General features: G+C 45.4%; 1 protein-coding gene across 1 annotated transcript in view; it reads left to right on the top strand.

The window, feature by feature from the left end:
* The window catches only part of EXOC4 (exocyst complex component 4), a 585,632-nt gene that overhangs the window by 547,244 nt on the left and 16,824 nt on the right, over positions 1-21,564 (top strand). The window contains exon 17 of the mRNA XM_044982948.1: positions 890-1,049. Coding sequence (XP_044838883.1) covers positions 890-1,049 — 160 coding nt within the window. The remainder of the gene's footprint in view (positions 1-889; positions 1,050-21,564) is intronic.

Raw genomic sequence — 21,564 nt, 5'->3', positions numbered from 1 at the left:
TGGGGCGAATTTGACCTTAAATTTGTTTGCCATGAGACTATTCTGATGTTGGAATGACTTTGGCAGCCTGCTTAAGGCAAGGAGAGAGAGACCTCAGCAATTATGCTCAGAATATGACTCTGTAAAAATAGCATCTTGTTCTCTGTGCTTATTCTCTGGAAGTGGCATATATATCAATATTTACAAGCAAAACCAGATTTGTTTCCTAGCCACCTGCCTTGGAGGATCTCTATCTGGAGATCACAGCATGCTTTTTCTACTCCATGCATCATGACCAACCGTGATGTTTCTGCAATTAGAACTGACGTGATGCTGATGGCGCATGAGGCAGAATTAAAGGCAGTGCAGTTCTCTCATCTCCGGCGATATTTGCCTTGCTGGGCTGACAGTGCATTAAAAAAGAAAAAGAAAAAAAACCTTGATTTTATTAGTAGATTAAGCTGCTGTGACTCAGTAGATATGTGGAGTAGCAGAAATGGTCAGTGACAAGATGCCATAAACACTTCGGATGTTCTAGTCAAGAGGAGCTGAACAGAAATTAGCCTCGGCCTGTTTATAATTCATCAGGGCCTATCTGAAGGTCCTGAAATATCCTTGGCTATGAGAATTTCACAGATAGTGGATACTTCCGCTTTTTTTGGTGTGTCCAATTTCTTTATGAATCAAGGACTTTCGGGGGGAGGTCATCTCAAAACACACTGAGGGTGGTGGTAAAGGCCAGCTTCAGAAACACCTTAGGAACGTGAGCTGCATCATCTATTACAGACATGTTTTAATAGTAGGCACCTGTTTAAATGTTTTGTGTGACTGGTGACTACAAAGGAATCTCTTGCTAAACATTTTCTTGCTCTTTGCAATTCTTTGGCTTATCTCTCCTCTCTCCTCCCAGGCTTGGGCCACTTGATTTCCTGTATTCTCATCAATGGCGCCCAATACTTCAAGCGCATCAGCGAATCTGGTATCAAGAAAATGTGTAGAAACATCTTCATCCTCCAACAGAACCTGACCAACATCACCATGTCGCGCGAGGCCGACCTGGACTTTGCAAGGTGTGTTGGAAATCATGCCTCTTGTTTGTTAATGCTGTGATATCCATGGTGACAACAGAAGTCACCTTGAAAGGTTAAACCATCCATTGTGTAGGTGACTGAATAAGCTGATCGATGGAGTAAAACCCTAGAACTGTTTGAAATGCCATCCACTTCTCCCGCCGCTATACAGCAGACTCAGCAGAGAATCATTCAATGGAATGAAAGTCACTGTGAGTTTAGCTTCCACCAAATTAGTTACATTACAGTTGCTACATGCTATCAGCTTGCTGAAGGTTGATACCTGTACCCCCGCCCACTCGAAAATGTATGGATAGGTGGCAAGATCAAGGCTCCAGAATGCTCTTGGGGGGAGTGGAGGAGGAGGAGGCAGGAGAAAGGCAAAATCCACTGTACATGTTATTTGTCCCTATTTAACTGCTTCACTTACTGTCCTCCATGCTAGTCTCTGTGCTACTGCTCAGAAGACATTCCATTAACATCAAAAGAACATCATGATGCTGGTTCTGGCAGCTCTGCAGGTACGTTCTAGCAGACGTACCTACCATAGCAAGCAGTTGTGAAAGAGACAGCTCATTGTCTTAACAAAAATATTCCCGCCCGCCCAGAAAAGGTCACATAATGGGATTTAATGGGACACTTGTCCATGAGGTGAAGAAGAACCTTGTATTCATTTGAAACTTAAGAGGGAATTTTAGGGAGGCAGACTAGAGTTGCCCAAACTGGAATTTGACCATGACACTGAGGTTAATGCCCTACTCCTGTTCAAATAGCTTGAGCTTTTTTTTTTTTTTAGCTCTTTAATAACCCAGTGATAAAAATCAATGTTAAGCATAAAGTAAAAAGCTGACCTCTGCAGAAGTCCAGAGGCAACAGGATTTGACAGATATTCATTAAAGCTCAATAAGGCACACAAAAGGTACAACAAAGTCATATCCCTATTTTATAGATTTGAAAAGTGAGGCTGAGAGGTTAAAGGACTTGCCCAGGGCCACAGAATGGAGATGGTGTCAGAGCTGGAGTTGGATCCTAAGATTTCCTGGCTCCCAGTCCTGTGCTTAGACTTATAGATCATGCCTCTCTAAAGAGAGAAAGTTTGGCTTTTCAGTCTTTTTTCAATGTACCTCCAGCTCCCAGGTGCGGAGAATTCAAATAAACATCTCACAAAAAGCAGGCGGAGCTTTTGGAATACGCATGTTAACAAAAGCAAACGTTAAAACACACGAAAAGAACTGCATCCGCTCGGCAAATGGATATAAGAACAGAACTGGTGTCTCAGATCTGTTGGTTCACGAATGCTGGTAGTGACCATTTCAGTAATAGGCAGCTGAGTCCGTATAAAATATTCATAGGGAAGAGTTTGGGGGGCTAGAAATCTAAAAGCTCAGGTGGGTGCAAGGCAAAAATTGTGTCCAACACTTTGGTGCTAGAACAGAGGTGGGCAAACTACGGTCAGCGGGCAACATCCAGCCCGCGGGACCCTCGTGTCCCGCCCCATAGCTCCTGGCCTGGGAGGCTAGCCCCCGCCCCCCCATTCCCCCTCCCCCTCCACCTCAGCTCACTATGTCGCCGGCGCAATGCTCTAGGCGGCAGGGCTGTGAGCTCTTGCCAGGCTGCGGCTCTGCAGCTGCACTGCCCAACCCGGTGCTCTGTGCTGCGCGGTGGCGTGGCTGGCTCCAGCCGGGCGGTGCGGCTGCCTGTCCTAGGGTGACCAGATGTCCCGATTTTGGGGTCTTTTTCTTATATAGGCTCCTATTACCCCCCCACCCCGTCCCGATTTTTCACACTTGCTGTCTGATCACCCTAGCCTGTCCTGGTGCTCTGGGCGATGTGGCTGTAGCGTCGCCAGCCACCGGTGCTCCAGGCAGTGCGGTAAGGGGGCAGGGAGCAGGGGGGGTTGGATAGAGGGCAGGGGAATTCGGGGTGGTGGTTGGGGGCAGTGGTGTGGATAGGTGTCGCGAAGGTCAGAGGGCAGGGATCAGGGGGGTTGAATGGACGCAGCAGTTCCGGGGGGCAGTCAGGAAGGAGGGGGGGTTGGATGGGATGGTGGGGGGCAGTCAGGGGTGGGGGTCTGGGGGCGCTCAGAGGACAGAGAGGGAGGGAGGGATGGGGCAGGGGTCCCAGAGGAACCATTGGGGGCGAGAAGGAGGGGGGGGTCAGATAGGGGGTGGGGGCCGGGCCATGCCTGGCTATTTGGGGAGGCATAGCCTCCCCTAACCGGCCCTCCATACAATTTTGGAAACTCGATGTGGCCCTCAGGCCAAAAAGTTTGCCCGCCCCTGGGCTAAAACAACCCACAAATAATGGAAAGTGGATTTTGTCATGTTTTGGCCATCTCTCTCAGAGACTGAATTAGGTTGAAAGTCTGACTCGCTCACATTAAGTATGACTGAGTGCTTCATTTATTTGGGCACTTATGTGGGGTATGATATCATTACTGAATTAGTCTATTCCTAATCACACTGACATGGGGGAGTTCTGAATGCTGAGGCCTGAGGAGGGGGAGAGATCCATTACTAATTCTCTGAGGAATATAATTCCCAAATTCAGTCATCTGTTTTAAATGATTTTTTTTTATCTGAAATGTTAAGTAAATTAGTCCAGGTTTTTGGCAGGCAGAGCATGGCTTGAAGCTGTGTTAATGGGTAACTGGCATCCGAATAATGAAACGTTGACCAAGCCCTAGTGGAGGTTGGCATCCTTGGGCCATTAACTGTTTGCAGAGGCATTGGAGGCACTAGTTGAATAGCGCTGGAGTCGTGCCTTTCAGTGCCGCATTGTGTGTCACTTGGGAAGGGCTAGAATGGAACATGCTAGCCCCGCTTCCTTTGTGTGACTCTCAGTGCATCATGGTACCATGAATTGAAAAGGGCCACTTCCCTATCATTAGAGTTTGCAAGGTGAGGAATGAGTTTTCTGTACAGCACTGTCAGCTCCTTTGTGGTGCTACTGAAGCCACTTCCTCCCTTAGTACACGTTCAAGAGCATTTTTGACAGCTCAGATGGCTGTATTGTTTCTTTCTTTCTTTTGAAGCAGACTTCGGTGATGTACACCCCTTTGAGTTTCAAATTACTATGGAATCCAGGTACCTGGGTCTCCCCTATTTGAACCTTCCTTGCTAATGACATCCCTATTCCACTGACACCTGCTGAGCTGGATTTGCAGTTATCCAAACATATTTAATGTTGGCCCAATTAGTGGCCAAGCAATCAAATCCTCCTGTAAATATAAAATAAACAGAACAGTATCTAAAGAGCAAAAAGTAACACTGACGGTGATTCTGTAGCACCTCTCAGACTAGGATTTCAGAGCACTCTGCAAAGGTAGGTAAATCTCATTTCCTCCATTTTATAAATGGGGAAAACGAGTCACTGAGAGTTTTTTGTCACACACCTTGTCAGTATGAGAGCCATCCGAAAAGTCCTGATTCCCATTCCCATCTGCTAACAGCTAGTAACGCTGCCTCTGCTGTTGGGAAAAATGCCCTGTGACTGCAGAATGTGACAGAGTATTCCTAAACCGCATTTAATCCAGTTTGTAAAACACTGCAACCCCTGTGTTTCCAGTCTTTCTGTACAAGCTTCCTTGAAGCAAAATAATCCATAGTTCATTCCTGTGAGTTTAAAAAAAAAAGGAAATTGTGACTAGTGCATATGTTACATATTTCAAATAGTTCTGTATTTAGTAAATCAATTGAGATGGAGGAAGAGCTGAACTGTTTCCAATAGAAAAAAATCATTTGTATTCCAGTTTTCATGAGACTATTTATTGTACAAGTTCTTTGCAATTCACATTCACATTTGAGTGGCTGATGTTTTTCCCCTGGCTAGGCGTTCAGGACTGATATTAGTTCCCTTGCTCGCCCTCTTGTTGTTTGTCTGCCCATTAGAGTTTGAAGTCTAGAGTTCAATATACAGACAAATACTATTACAAGTTAATATGCAGCTCTCTTCACATTATGTTTTAATTTTGGAACAAGACAGCTGGTTAGGCTGTAAATTTCTTCAGTAAATTAACACATCCGAGCTCTGGGGTGTTGCGTTTTACAGTGGAGGCTGGTGCCATCTGAGAAAGGGCTGGGGGAGCCAAGCATATTTGTGTTCTCTGGGTGTTGGTCCTTTTTTCTTCTTTACATCCCTCAAGGGTTTGTACAGAGCACTGAAGAGCATTGCTTACCCTACCTGGTCTGGAGTGGCTCCCTTTGGAAGTTTATTAGCAACCTAAGGCAGAATAAACCTCCATAAGGAAGTATGAGTGGGAAACCCCTTCTTCTATGAAGTCAAAGCCATGCAGAATATTCTCACTGAAACCTGAATCCACGTAATACTCGCCTGGTTCTGGTGAGACTTTGCAATTTCCACCACATTTATTAAAAGGTTTGTGAACCTGCAGTTCATATCAGAATCCTGTGAAATTCACTGCTTTGTGGGGTTTTAATATGATGCAGGAGATTTTATTTCAAATGAGTTTTACCTGAAGATTTTGGGTTCGCCCTCTGCTCCAAGTCAGGGAAGAAAAGAGGAACTCCACACGAAACCACATCAAGGGGAATGTTGGCATGTCAGAGACAGCTCTGTCAGCAATGGTCTTAGGTATACTTGGTCTTGCCTCAGCACAGGGGGAGGACTGGGTGACTTCTGGAGATCCCTTCCTGTCCTACATTTCTTATATTCTATGATTCTGTGTTCCCTGCAAAAAGTGAAACTGCCAACTCTCATACTGCTTTAGAAATAATTGTATCCATTCACATAAGAGGAGGTGTTATTGATGCAGATAACTGACTGCTGTATTTGTGCATTTCTCTGTTTTAAAAAGAAGCTCTAAAGATCAGTTTTCCAAATTTCATGCTAATGTTTTTAGGGATTTGGGCAGAGATTTTTATTATGTGTGTCTAGTGTTTAGCACATTAGGGCCCTGATCGCTGATTGGGGCCTCTGAGTGCTACCAAATTCCAAATGAATAATCTGGGTTTTCCTCCTATAATAATTCTTTGTTTAAAATTTGTGCAAAATTTACATCTGGGGCTGTATTTCAAAGGAGCCAACGTTCTGAAACTTTCAGATCCGGGGTTTAGGTTTGTGCCATTGTAGAAATCAGAGACTAGCTGTGAAATTTGTATGTGAATTCAGGTCTGAAATGCATGTGTGCACACACGCACGTCTTCCAAGGTGTCCAGATCTCAGTTTCTGGTTCAGACATGTCTTTAAATAAAATGTTCTTCCACTGTTAGAGGGTTTATTCAATGGAAGATGTATTCTTCTGCCATCCTGTTGTTCTCTCATTCTGATGCATAGGGTGATGGTAATACTGCCTTCTTCCAGGAAGTTAATTGAGTTGGGCATGAGAGAGTGATGTAAAATGTTAAATTTCCTAAAACGGCATGTAATTTTGACCTCTCTGGCATCAGGTGGGTTGAGAGTTGCTACTGTTCGCTACTAGGTCTGAAAGGCTAGTTTGTGCTGGAAGATAATTGCAGATTAACTAGAGGGAATAAGGATACTATCGGACTCCTTTAGATCAGTAGAACTCGTATGAAATGAGCAAACTGACTTTGAATGAGATGTAATCTTGTTTCTCTAGCCCGAGCCATGGGGCTCTACACAGGCATGCCTAGGACACACGTTTGACTTCAGATTGGTCTCTCTCTTCCCTTCCCACCTTCGCACAGTTTAGCGCAGGGGTCGGCAACCTTTCAGAAGTGCTGTGCCGAGTCTTCATTTATTCACTCTAGTTTAAGGTTTTGTGTGCCAGTAATACATTTTAATGTTTTTAGAAGGTCTCTTTCTATAAGTCTGTAATATATAACTAAACTGTTGTTGTATGTAAAGTAAATAAGGTTTTTAAAATGTTTAAGAAGCTTAATTTAAAATTAAATTAAAATGCAGAGCCCCCCGGACCACTGGCCAGGACCCAGGCAGTGTGAGTGCCACTGAAAATCAGTGTGCCATAGGTTGCCTACCCCTGGTTTAGCGGGTGCTGGGCGCATTAGTTAATCAGGTCCATCTGTTTTTTGCTCAGCATTGATCACTCTGCTCAGTTTGTTTACAGTATGATAGGGATTTGACAGGAAGTAACTTTTCCTGCTCTGGAAAGCGGAGAGGCACAACACACAGGGCTTACAGTGGGAGTGTAGGGATTCCACTAAGTATATAGAAGACTCTATGGGGTGGGAGAAGATATTAAGTTGGCATCTAAAAATAAAACTCCATGTTAAAGGAAAGTAATAATGACTAATTGGGCGGGAGACAAAGGCATGCATAGCAAATCTCTTGTGGTGAAGTGGGGGAACCTCTTCTAATGTGGGGCCTAATTTACAAGAGGTGAAAGGCAATGGGTCCTGCAGACACTGGGAGATCCTGTTCCTGCTACTCTAGAAACTGGGCTCTTGAACTGACAGGCATCTTTCGAAGAGCTGTGGAGTGTATGTTTCCATTGCAGTCAAACCCAGGCTGTCGTAGAGAACGCCCAGCGAAAAGGGTATCGGAACAAGCTGTCAGCATTCCGGACATTGTTCAGAGATTGGCCAAGGACAGGCCCTTGAAGTGTAGTTCACCTGCCTAGAATCAGCACCGTCTGTATGTCTGCAAGGACCATCTTGAATGTTTATCCTACAGGAGGGATAATGACCTTTACTTCTGCTTCGCAGTGAAATGCAGCTGCTGTTGCTGCTCTTGTCATTGTATGTCTCTGCAGGTGGCCATCCAGCTACGTGCTGTTCACTCATCATGATGATCCAACATGCATGTAGTTGCTGGTATACGTACACTCTAAGGGGTAATTCCTGTCCCACCACCCGCTCAGCCAGAGAATGTCCTGTCTGCGGCGGATTCAGAGACAAGATAATGACTGCAGTCATGTTGGCTTAGAAGTAATGAGGACATCCTGATGGTTTGTAGGAAATCACTAATGTCCCAAGAAAATTAAATGCACAGTCCCAGAATCAAACCTACAAATCTCTTTTCCCAGAGATCGCCAGGCTAGGCTGTATTTTCCTAAGCGGCTGCACTGCTGTTCTCGAGTAGGGTGACCAGACAGCAAGTGTGAAAAATCAGGACAGCGGGTGGGGGGTAATAGGAGCCTATATAAGAAAAAGACCCAAAAATCAGGACTGTCGCTATAAAATCGGGACATCTGGTCACCCTAGTTCTCGAGCCACTCAAGCTGAGCGTTGGTTGCTTTTGGCTCCCAAGGAGCACTGCCCTCGGACCAAGGGAGGCTGACCACCATTCACCTTTCAGAGAGGCTCCCGCTGTCATTTGTTTGGCTTGTCGTTAAATAGGGCAAAAATTTGGCCTTTAACGTTTTTAAAGTTTGTTAGTCTCTAAGGTACCACAAGGATCCTCGTTCTTTTTGCGGATACAGACTAACACGGCTACCGCTCTGAAACCTGTCCTCATTCCGGAGCATGCATTTTCCTTTAAACTGATATTGTTTCTAAATGTTGTCGTGGATAAATAGCATCCTCAGTGACTATCCTACCACTCAGAGGTGGTAGGATAGTTACACGGGATGCAGGCTTGCTTGTGTTGCAATAATTGTCAGTGGGAGCAGGATCAGACTCAGTAATGGGATTTCTGCGAGGCTTTAATTCCTCACTGCAATGCCGTTTAGGTTGCTGGGTTCCAAGAGCCCCCTTTATTCTGGGATTGTTTGGTTGGAGATATTTTGTTTGGCTGTGTAGGAAGCCAGAGTCTGAGCTGCATGTGGCCGTCAGGCCACTAGGAATTAGCAGTAACATGCTGCCATCTACTGGAGTTATCCAGTGGGAATTGGACAGCAAGAGTGCTTTAGAGAGGTTCCTCAGAAATCTTTGTGCAGCTGAAATGTGATCCTCCCAATGCTCCTGAGTCTGGGTTTGATTGCCAGTGCTACACTGAATATATTATTTATCTTGCTGTTTTTGTTCTTTTTCTCTTAATAAATATATAATCGAGCACATTTGATGCCTGTGAATCTAAGAGGCTGTGGAAATAGCTAGAGACAGGCATTGTTCGGGAAGCTACTGCAAGTTTCAATTGAACACAGCTCTGCTGATGAGCTTCAATTCCAACCTGCACCCAGTGTACCTTAACCTGCAGCAATAATCCCCAGCCTGGAGCCTTATGCAACTTTGGCGGTTTTTATTCCAGACCTAGCTCTCTCCTGTGGTGATTCTGTGATACTCGCTGGAGCTCCCCCAGACTCCCATTTCACTTGTAACTGGAACAGGATAACAACGTGCAGGTCAAACGGGAAATATTATCACAGCTCCTGATTCAGGGGGGATGTGTGTTTGGAATCTAACAAGACTTCAGTCTAACAAGAGGGTGCTGCCTGAATGGGTATCCCTGGGCACCTTATGCTATATCAGACGGTGGACCACCAAGCCTGACCACAGCAGAGATGTAAAACCAGAGTGGGCAAACCCCTCGAAAGTATATTGTAGGTAGCTGGATCTGAGCAAGGCAAGGACTGGTTGAACTAATAATCTTTTTTCCATTTCTAATTTCTATGATCCTAACACAATTTACAGTCCACACTCAAGTCCTGTTATTTCCATGGGGTCCCTGCTCTGGCAGTGCCCTCTGCCCTCCACCCCCCAAGAACCATCACAGATTCCCAAATGTTCAATCACTCTGCCTTGGCTAGAGTCATTAAAAATGGGGAGGCAATATGTTTTGATGTGTAGGAAAATAGCTTTCAGCGACTGACGATGAAACCGGCAGTTCAAGGGTTAAGTGCACTCCCCCAGGTGCATCCACAAGGCTCCCATTTGTGGATGACCTGTACTCATACCCAAGCAGTGGACTTGGCCATAAAGGCTTCATTCTGCAAGGTTTGGAGGTGCCCTCAGCTATCTGTAGGAGTTAAAGATGTCCAGCACCTTGCAGAACTGAGCCCTACCTGGAGCTACTCTGCAAAGGAACCAGAAGCAGAATGGACTGTAAGGGAAACTCGCCCAGGCTGAAAGTGCCCTATCTGGAGCCAGGGAAAGGCGTGTTATCTCCATGCTTGTGAAGTCAGACCAACGTTGTGTGCTTATGGAGCATTGCCCCAGATTTGCTTTTGCTCATTTTAATTAAAAAGTTGTTTTATTTTTCAATTAAGAACTTGGCTTCAAAAATATTTCCTTTTCCTTTCTTTGTCTCTTGTTTTTTTCCCCCTGTAGTTTTCATTGAGCTCTGATCTCAGCACAGCTTTAATTAGCTGTAATTAGTGGTTTCACTGCATTAACCAAATATCCTAACTGCAGAGGATTAAAAACCACTCCTCCACTTGATTGCTTTTCCCATTTGTGTTGGGTGATCAGAGAATGGACTTTCCCCCTCGTGTCTCTTTACTGGCTGTCTTACATGACACAGGTGCAGTGGGGGAACTAGGGACAGTTGCTTTCATGAGAACATGAGAACGGCCTTACTGGTTCAGACCAAAGGTCCATTTAGCCCAGTATCCTGTCTTCTGACAATGGCCAGTGCCAGGTGCCCCAGAGGGAATGAACAGAACAGGTAATCAAGTGATCCATCCCCTGTCGCCCATTCCCAGCTTCTGGCAAACAGGCGGTAGGGCACCATTCCTGTAGTAGCCATTGATGGATCTGTGCATGTGTAGGAACACACTGGAATGCATGCCCCGTTGGGTCATATGGTCCAATTTCTTATGTCCAGAGGTTCTCAGTGCTTCAGAGGAAAGGTTACAAACCCACACACATCCCTCAATGCACATAGCTAACTGTGCGGAACTGTAGCACAGGGCAAATGTGTACCCTGCCCCAGCTGCTGATCATCTTATGCCCTATGAATATGAAAGTTGAGGAGTGATTTTTTCACTCAGTGTCACTGCAATTGATATTCTTATTCACACGATGGAGAGGTTTAAAAATACCTAAAATTCTCGGGTTCCTTTAGCTGTCAAGTAGCACCTACTGATGAACAGCTGAAATGTTAGTATCTGGCGAAAGGCACTCGTTGCTTGCTGTGTTCAGAAAACCGCATCAGAAACTCTTACTATGTATTTGCATGCCAGTAAAGCGACAGAGTCCTGTGGCACCTTATAGACTAACAGAAGTATTGGAGCATAAGCTTTCGTGGGTGAATACCCACTTCATCAGATGCACTGGGTATTCACCCACGAAAGCTTATGCTTCAGTACTTCTGTTAGTCTATAAGGTGCCACAGGACTCTTTGTCACTATAATAAAAATCCAGGCACTGCTCCAGAAAGCTCACAATCTAGGTTATGACAAGATGTAACAGGTGGATAAGACAAACAGTCAAGATGTGGGAAGACAAGATGAGAAAGCAAGCAAGTCATTGCACAGTAAATGCAGTACTCTCACCTCACCACCTGTTGGTTCATTTCAAATGTGTTTGTCCTCCCTCAGGACTGAGGCTATGTTCACATTACAGCTTAGATCGGTGTAAGTTATGTCGCTCAGGGGGTAAATAAGCCACCCCCTTGAGTGATGTAAGTTACACCAACCTAAGCGCCGGTGAGGACAGCACTATGTTGGTAGGAGAGCTTCTCCCGCAGACATAGCTACTGCCACTCGCGGGACCTGGAGTAATTAATTGGGCGGGAGAGCTCTCTACTGTCGGCTTAGCGTGTTTGCACTAGCAGCGCTTTAGCGGCGCAGCTGTAAGCTCTGTGGTGTAGCCATAGCCTCAGTCCTTGGAAGTTTTGTTTCTGAATTTGCCAAAGAGCAGAAGTCCAAACGACGCATCAGAAAAATGTCTCACCTGGTGCTGATTTTCCATGTTTGGAAATTCAAAAACACCTTCATGGAAATTTACCAGAAGTTCTAAAGCAAAGAATCCGACTCTTGGGGGATGATGTTTCTGATGTTTGTCCTTAAGTAATTTTTCTGTAATGTGAGCACTTGAATATAAGGGCTTGGATGAAAGTGACTTAGCCACAGGTTAACGATAACATGTAGCTTCCATTCCTCTGTTCTTTGGTGTCTATCCTGATTACAAGCCCCTGGAGAAAGGGGTTTTGTTGCCGCTGTTATTACTGCTTTACTGTAGGTGTCCAGAGCGCATAAGGCACTTCACTGATAAACAGAACACATGTGGTTCCTGGCGCCCCAAAGAACTTACAGTTTAAGGTCCCAGTCCAACAAAGCACATAAGCAGGTGCTTCACTTTAAACACACGAGTAGTGCCAGTGAATCGCTGAAATCAATGGGACTATACTTGTGAGGGGTTGGAGCCTAACTGCACCTATGACACAGTGAGCAAAGGCAGTAGAGAATGGAGAAGATAAGAACTAGACAGATAGAAATAAGGCCGGGAGAGTAACATGTCAAAAGAGGGGGAGATGCTGGAACAAATTGACAAAGAGCAATAAGTTATTGGGACACAGGTAAGATCTAAGAGCTCCGAAGAATAAAGTGGGTGAGCTGAGTTAGGCTGGGGTAAATCCATCAAGCGTTTTAAAAACCGGGCGGATTCGTTCTGAATTGATTCTGAAGTGAAGCGGGGCGGCCAAGGGTGTTTTCTGGGGCACTTGCTAACATTTCTGCATATGACCGAGCTAGTAGGCACTGTAATAATGTACATTCTGCAGAGCTGGTGCTTAGCGATGCCTTGAGAAGGGAGTTGCATGCAGAGGTACGAAATAGCTGAAAGCATGCTGCGACGCTTCCCGGGGGCACCACCTGCCTTGAGCACGAGGAAGCCTTGTCTGTGCCTGGCATGGGTCAGCTCCCTAACTCCAGTGGCTACAAGCCCTCCCCACCAGCCCTACCGAGGCCCTGCTCTCTCTCTGCAGGTTAGTGAACGGCATGCTCCAGCCTCCAAGCATCTCCTTGGAGCATCCAGCCCCTGGTCCACTGGACACTCGCAATATTCACAGAGTCACTACTTCCAAAGAAACAGCCCATCCCAGCTCACCAGTTCCACCTCAGCTCACCGCTCCACTTCACACACAGCACGGAGATATGGTGACAGCGAAATCGAGTATAAGTGTATTTAACAAAGCCTAAAGATGCAAGTGATAACAAGTAGAAACCTCGAAGACAAATGGTTACATATAAAAAAATCATAACATGCTTTCTAGAGCTTAGACTTTTAATTAACAAGATACTCTCATGTCTCGTAGAGTATTGCTCACCCAAAATCCTTGTACTTTACAGCCAGGCTGGCAGTGAGCCTTCTTTTGTGAGGCAAGCACGATATCAGTTTGCCTCCTAAGTCAAGAGATCAGTGTGTTGCTTTGCACTCCACGTTATACCAGAACAATCCTTATACATAAACAGGACACCTCCTCCACTGGGTGTTTATTCCTTTAGATTTCCTCTCTTGTACATTTCACTATAGCTCAGCCCTCACTTGGCTCAGTATGCAAACAAAGCATGCATTGTGAGGCATGCAATACACAAGTGGCCAGCCAGGGAGATACCTGTCTGAGGTATGTCACCCCCTGGCAATCTGTCTTGATTCCAAGACCTTAAGCCCACAATTTTCATTATACATCCATAACTCCTTAAATTTTATCTGTACATACATTTCTCAATGATAATGATGACCAATGGGCTATGGGCTCTTGGTAGAGACCTCACGTGCCACCCTTCGGTGAACTGTTCTGCATATTTCTGACCCAGGGGATCCCTGTAAAACCCTATGCACCCCCTGTGCCCTTTGCTAGTTGGCACCAGGAGCTCCCTGGGTCACACATAACCAGTGACACCCAGCCAAATGGAAAGACAGCAAATTTCCAGCCGAGGAAAAGGCAGTGCTTTTCTTGCACGGTTCATAATTAACCTGTGAGACTGACTGCCACCGGATATTAACGAGGCTACAAGTTTAGCAGGGTTGAAAAACAAGATGAGACATTATATAAGTAGCAAAAACATCCAAAGTTAAAACAGAGAGAACAAAACAGGTGGGGTTGGTCCAATAAAAGATACTACCCCACCCACCTTATCTGTCTCGTATCCTGGGAGCAACCCAGCTACAACACTGCAAACAATAGATAGAACGTAGCACTAGCTGTCCGGGCGTTAGGAAGTACTTCCCCTGTGGGCAATTTAATCCAGAACTGTCCTTCGTGGGGTTTTAATTTACACCTTCTTCTGGAGAAGCCAGTACTGACCACTGGTGGAGACAGGATGCTGTATTAGCTAGACTTGTGGATTGATCTGGTCTGGTAATGCCTGAACATCCTGCACTATATGTAATCAGACAGTATTATAGCGTTCACATATACCTATTTGAAAAGCAAGGCAATCGTCTTAAAATATCAATCTAGCATCTCAGCGCTGCTGTACCGTCTCTCTCTCTAGCCATGCTGAAGTTTTCCTATTGATTCAAAGGTTGTATTTAAATTAGCCATTTCAGTTTTTCCTGGAGGCACTTTTAATCTTTGCGCTATGACCTTTAAAGATATAGGTTTTCACGGCCTCAGTAATGATTTTTATTGCCTGAATATGGATGTTTGGTTTGCTCCAAGTAAACAGTTGAATTCCATTTTCCTAAACTGGAAATGGACTAGAGAAAAGCATAGGGGGGCTTCATTGACTTTCCTGGCACTCGGCATGGGGAAGGGGAATCAATGGGATGAACTTTTCAACAGGCAAAAAAACTGCTTTCACTCTCCCAGCGAAAATAAGGCCAAGGAAGGTGCTGAATGAATATTTATCGGTTTGGTTTGGTTTTCTGGGTTTGGTTTTAGATTTAGTGCTGGAGCACTTTTATCAACTGCATTGATAGCTTCATGATATATCCTCCTAGAAATCAAATTACAAGCAAGTTCCTCATTTCTCTCTTAGGTGACAGTCTTTTCTTGATACCTGTTTTTAACAATAGTCTTGAATGTTGGTGAAAAATACCAAGTAATTACTTTATGTCTCTTGAGTCCTTAATTTGTATGTGGAATGTGGGTACGTGTCTGTCTGTTTCAGTCACTTGTTCTATCCTACCGCACTTTGAATGTTAATTAAAGGGCAAGCATTATTTTCTTTTTAAAACTTTTGTTTTGGAATTGCTATGTTTAATGACTTTCCAGGGGCCGTTAACGATACACAGCCAGGGTTTGTTCACTTGTATGACTGAGGTTACTTTGAGACCAGGGTCTCAGTTTGAGATTGTTGACAGTACCACTGGAGTCCGAGAAATCATTCTAGTTAGCTAAGTCTGTAGTGTGTAGGGGCGTGCGATTGATCGCACGGACCAGGGTTTGAGAGCATGCACTCTAAAATGAGTGCACACAGGTCCCGATTTGCATCTGCACCGTATTATTGACATATGCAAACCAGAGTTTCTTCATGGCATTTAACATGCCCTCATTTGATGATAGAGTCCCACATGAGCCAGGTTTTCATAGCAGAAACGTCAGGTTATTGTTTGATCAGGCAGAAAGTTTTCTGTTTAATGGGGGCTCACCGACTGAGCTGGGTTAGCCTTTGAGTCACTCTCTCCGAAAATCCTGCAGTGGGGGTGGGGGGGAGGGGATTCAGTGCCAGACTGCAGCTTCCACTGTCAATCCTTTGCCTCGTTTAGGCCTGCGGCTTTGATGTTGTTATGGAATGGAAGGGTCATCTCTTTGCCAACCTACTTGTTTTTGTAGCCCTTTTCTACAGCAGGTTCTCTCACTCGCTGCCACAAACCCTCTCCATATTCCTCACTTGTTCTCCAAAACCTGTGGCTCACTCCCCTGAAACAAAGGCAGAAAGGCTATTGGCTCACTTTCCCCACCAGCAGCCCTTTCCCCAGCACTTTTATTGCGAGTCTCCAGCCCGTACTTGTAGAATGTGAAAACCCTTGTGCGGTATTGAGTTGGGAATTGTTCTGCCCCAGGACTGCAGCTCCTGAACTGTGGCTGCTTGGAAAGCTGTCAGAATTAAAATCTTCATGTTCCAAAGCAAGCGGCACAGGTGGGACAATGAGATTACACGCTCACGGTATCGTCAGCTTCTGTCAACAGACTCAGATTGATGTCTCCAGTGTTGGGTGAGGCATGCCGCTTGGCACCATGCAGCGCACCCCCAAAAGGAATGGAACAGTTGGGGCGTAGCTGATGTTCTGTGTCAGGCTGTAGTTAAGCAGTGCATGTCCCATCTGGACCTCCAGGACCAATAACTCTGCACGGAGGCCAGTAGGCTAGATTCTGAGGGCTAGCTTGCAGATTCCTATAAAATAGGAAATCCCAGTGACCCTGTGAACCAGTGAACTTCCTGCTCTCAGCCAGAAAGATGGTTTTAAGAGTCTGTTTTTTCAACTCTTCTATCAGAGAGTCTTGTCAGCCCCCATCCCAGATCCTGCAGAGCTCTCTCTAGCATCCCACTGTCAAGCCTCTGAGCTTCCACAGTTCCCTGGTGGCTAAATGGCCAGATCAGAAGCTATTTTCAAAGCCATGGGAAGCCGGTTGATGCTGACGCCTGTCTCACATCTCTGAGGCACTGCCAGTCCTGATTCTGAGTGATCCCAGAAAGGAACTGTCATAGTTGATGGCAGTGAAACAACATGAAGTACCCAGGAAAGATTTTTATTTGTTTCTAACCCTGGGTAAGGTCCAGAAAGAGAGTGGGAAAGGCCTGGGCCTGCCAGGTCTGGCTCTCACTGTTTTTCATAGCCCAAGACAGAATGGCAGGTTTTCAGGCAGAAACTCAAGAATAAGCCCCCATTTTTGTTGTGGCATCAGAAGCAAATCGAAGTTAAATACTGCTCGGGTCATGGCAAGATGAACTGAGAGGAAAATACAAGCGGGAACCTAACAGCCCTCTTACATATCCTGCCTTGGATCGCCATCGTCCAGGTGACTGGTGCGAGCACAGTGGTTTTTCCCAGCCAGTGGGGTGAAGCTCCTGCTGTTTTCTGTGCTCAGCAGGACACTGAAATGTGTTGGCCCAGCAGGAGGCTTTATCCTCTGAGGAATGAGTCAAGGATGCCACCCACCTGCAACATGAGTGAGTTTTCCTAGGCTCTGCCATACGCCATCTTGCCAATACCTTGCCAAGTCAGTGACACTTTAAAATACACACAGTGCTTTTATTATTTTAAGTGAATTTAATGCTGGGGAAAGGTGCTGATTGAAACTCTGGAGACCTGAGTCTGTTTATAAAGAGAACGGGTACAACATGCCTCAACCCTGACCCAGCAAGACCACCTGTCTTTCGCAAATCTATCTTCCACGCTGCTAAAGAATACTGAAAGAATCTTGGGGCTTGTGCAACATCGTGTCATTTATGCCATAATGCAGGACAAATAATTAACATTGACTTAAGGTGTCCTTAATCAGTCTAAGAGTGCTACTCAGCCCCTGTGGGTGACCATTCAGTACAGGCCACGAGTGATTGGTCATAGGGCCCAGTCATCCTCTTTGGAGTAACAAAGATGCATCAGGTGAAAGGATGATCCCCATATATCATTCCAAACCAAGGAAGTATAAACTTGCACCCTTTTGTCCCATCCTGTGGTCAGGGCCGGCTCCAGGGGTTTTGCCGCCCCAAGCAGCAAAAAGGGGCGAGGAGGAAGCCGCGATCTCGGCACTACCGCCGCCGCTTCAGTCTTCGGCGGCAATTCGGCGGCTGGTCCTTCGCTCCGCGAGGGAGTGAGGGACCCACTACCAAAGAGCCGCATGTGCTGTCCTTCTCTGTTGGCCGCCCCAAGCACCTGCTTGCTGGGCTGGTGCCTGGAGCTGGCCTTGCCTGTGGTGCCAGTCATACAGGGTGAACCATTTGAGGAAAAGACAGCATTTACCTCCCTCCTCCAAAAGGCCTTTTATTTATGGTTCTTGGAGACCCAGAGCACAGCAGGCTGCCCATAATAACAACAGGTTCAGATACGAACGATCTCGATGATCCAAAGCACAGAGATCATAGCAGCCGGTGGCATCAGCTGAAACAGTAGGCAGACGATACAAGCATGGAAGATGAATGGACAGTAGTAATAATCCAGCTCTGGCCAGTCCTCCTGCCACAAGGAAGCTGAGCCCGTGAAATGGACCCTTATGCTGTGAGCGGATATAAAGCAGGTGATCGTAGGGCTCATGGAAGGACACAGAAACAACTGGTAGGGAAGAAAGGAGGAATATTCTGAGCCTCCCGTTTCCAAGGGATCACGAGTAAATTTCACACCCGGAGGAGTGTCCATTAGCAAAGCAAAGGTGCCATCCACTTTCTGAGTTAAAGGAAATGTAGCATTTCTCCTTTCCTCCCACCATACAGGCAGCTCTTCCGAGGGTTACCTGGGAGGGGCAGTTGCTTCTTGTTGCTTGGCTTCAGCAGCTACTACACAGGACTGTCACTCGGTTCTCACAGTGACTGGGGACTATTTCTTCTCCTGCAAATGGGAAGCTTCATGTTCTCAATTCAAGAAGCAAACAGTGTGGCCAAAAAAGTGCATGTAATACTTATCCCTGAAAACATCCCTCGGGGGACCAGTAGGGCAGGGGGAGAATCAGGGAGGTGGTAGCAAAGGTTAGCACGTTATAGAGAAGTGTGAGGGAGAAACTGACAGGAAGCCTGTTAGCAGGGGACCTGCATATTCATGTCGACTATAGAGAAATTGTCTCTGAGGTTTCAGCAGCCCTGTGGGAGGACAGTGATGTGTTTTTGTAACCCTGGATGTGACAGCAGCACCTCCAGACAGAAGCCTGTAAAGGGCAGTACAGTGTGGTTTTTTTAAGCTTTCAAGGTGATTGCTATCCAGGGAGAATGGGAGGGAGGGGGAATGTATTTTGTAAAAACCAAGTTCTTCATTAACAATAGGAACTCCAGAGGGCCAGCAAATAGCAATCAAGCAGAATCTGTAGAATTGACTCTTTGTCTGGATTGATTTTACTCACTATTTATCTTCTAGCACTCGGAGATGCCTGCTGCCCTGGGGAGGGGTCTGCCTAGGAGTGAAGAGAGGGGAAATGGCTGGAAAGAGGAGGACCGTATGAGCTCAGCTAGGATGGCTTGTGTGGTAATGGGGGAACATAAAAGTTTCATCCCCTTGAGAAATATCTGATTAGGAAGAGAGCCTGTTACATTTCCTGTAGTGCCCGAGAAACGTAATAGGGACAGCCTTGATGCCAGATGCTGATTTCACACTGAGGTAGTGCCATCAACGTAAATGGAGCTGCCCATGGTTTATATTGGTGTAACTGGGATCGGAAGCAGGCCCCAGGACTCCGGCAAGGGAATGAACTTTCAGGGTCATCCCACTTTGAATGGGTCAAGAGACAGACTCCCCAGGAAGCTCTCTCTTCAAATGTGGGGTCCCTCTCTGGGCACTTAGATCCATCAATTATCTATTTTACCTCCTGATCTGAGACTCCAAACATAGCATTTAGGGAACTTCTTTGTGCCCCCATGACTGAAAATGGTGTCAGCGATCCGCAAACAAAGGTGTTAGAAGAGGGACAGGTGTTTGAAAAGAAGAATTGACACAAGACAAAAAGAATCACAAAGGAGGGAATAAAACCTCAGTGTGTGAAGAGCAACTATCTGGCCATTTGTCTACAAATTGTTTCAAAAAGTAAATATTAGATTGTCAGACTGAAGTGCAACTCGATTGCTTTGTTCCAGGCTGCAAATGGAGGCAATTAGAAAAAATGTCCTGCTCCTTTCACTATCAGCTGCTTCTTTCTACCACAAACCCCCATAGATAGGAGTGAATGTACTCAAGTCCTTTAGTAGCGGATTGGTTTACCCTGTCAGTCAGATCTCATTAGAAACTGCAATGCTTCATACCCGGTAATCTGCTAGAATGTGACAGATATTTGTGCTGTGTAATATGTTTGAGGGTCACCACTCATCACTTTTCTGTGCCATTAAAGCACATATTTCGCAGATGTTTCTCCCTTAATTAAATTAAGCCGAGGAGATGAGCTCTTTACCTGCCAATGCGGCGGCATTATGGCGGCAGAAATAGGAAGGCACAAAAGCAGGCGGGGGCAGCAGATGTGGAGAGGTGTGAAGTACTGGTGTTAGCCCAGTGTGGGGGATAGGTGGAGCGGTTGCTGGTTCTAGATAGGTTAGGAAAGATGGGGGTTTGGGCTTCAGCGTTGAAGCAAAGAGATGAGTAGGCTGCTCCAGAGAACATGTCTGGTGTGGCAGCGGCAGAAGGGCAAGTCCTACCAGCAGTGGGGAGCTACCCCAAAGCCAGAAATGGCAGAGCAGAGAGAATAGCTGCCACTAATGAGAGGGAAGTCATTTTATGTGGTGGACTGTAATCTCATAGTTAGAGCAAAGGGCTGAGAGTCATGGGTTCTAATCCCAGATCTGCTGTGGACTCACTGAGCAATCTTGGGCAGGGACTTTCTAATGCTCCGTGTCTCTCTTTCATGCTGTAAAACAAAGATAATAGAACTTCAATAAATTAATATGTGGCCACTGAGGGCTTCAGTTCTGTCACTGTGTTGCCCAATGAGGCTATTTGGAGCTTTATGGGAACCTCAGGGATGGAACCCAGGTCCTCTTGCTCCATAACAACAGGTCCCTACCATCTGACTTAAAGGACATTCTCCATTAGCACTTAGCGGTATAGTGCAAAGAATACACCATAAGCAATTTTGATTCCATCTAGCAAAGAGTAGCAGCATGTGGATGTACAGTGAGTTCATTATAGTATTTTCCTACTTGATATATGTGATCCGTAGACTGTAAATCCAAAGTATTATAGTCATGATTATCTCTTTCCTGCATCCAAAACCAAATCTGAGTTCTTTGGAGAAAGATCAAGGACTTCATTTGGTATTTCAAATGCTATGAGTTTTAATTCTCGGAAAATGTTCAGCCTGCTTTTGGACGGTGAGGTGTGATTCTGAGGAATTAGAGTCACAAAGTATGTGTTTTAATAAAAAGTGGAGCATCTTGATTTTGTTGGCTCACATGTAAACCAGAAAACAGCTGAGTGGATTGGATGATCCCTGCAATACTGAAAGTGACTGGCTCCTGGGTACAGTACAGCACCAACTTAATGGGAGATGCAGGACAAGTGACTCCTATCTGTCCAGGATGGATCCTCTGGTGAAGCAGACATTGACAATTCTGACTAAGATGCAGGAAACATGGAGTTAAGGAGGTGAATTATTGATTCAACACAAGTATTAACATATCTGGCAGATGGAGACTGGCTGAGAAAATTTTGCAGAGTGGCATCTGCAACATGCCTCATTGGCGTTCCTGAACTTTCACACATCAGATGTAGAACTTCAACACACAAACTCTGATGTGGCAATTAAATTTGTCCCATTATGATCCTGTTCTCTTTAGCCAAGAAAAAAGTGTGAATTCAGGTAGATATTTAAAACCTTAAGTCTTGGTTTTTAAGAGCAGTTTTAAAATAATTATATTGAAATTGCTGTGTTTGAACAATTTCAATATATGATGATGATTTATAAGAATGATATATTATTTTCAGGAAGCAATCTCCAGCATGTAATTTCTTACTCAGACATTATTGTAGGCTGCAAAGCTTGCCTAGAATTTAAAATTTTTTTACTCCAGATCTGAGATCAAATATATCAAGGATATAAAATTCAAATAAGATCTCATAGCACATAAAGGTATTACATCTGAAGCTAAAGTAAGTTCCTTGTGAGTGTACTT

Source organism: Mauremys mutica, chromosome 1 (genome assembly GCF_020497125.1).
Source record: "Mauremys mutica isolate MM-2020 ecotype Southern chromosome 1, ASM2049712v1, whole genome shotgun sequence".
Lineage (NCBI taxonomy): Eukaryota > Metazoa > Chordata > Testudines > Geoemydidae > Mauremys > Mauremys mutica.
This window is presented reverse-complemented; position numbering and strand designations above follow the sequence as displayed.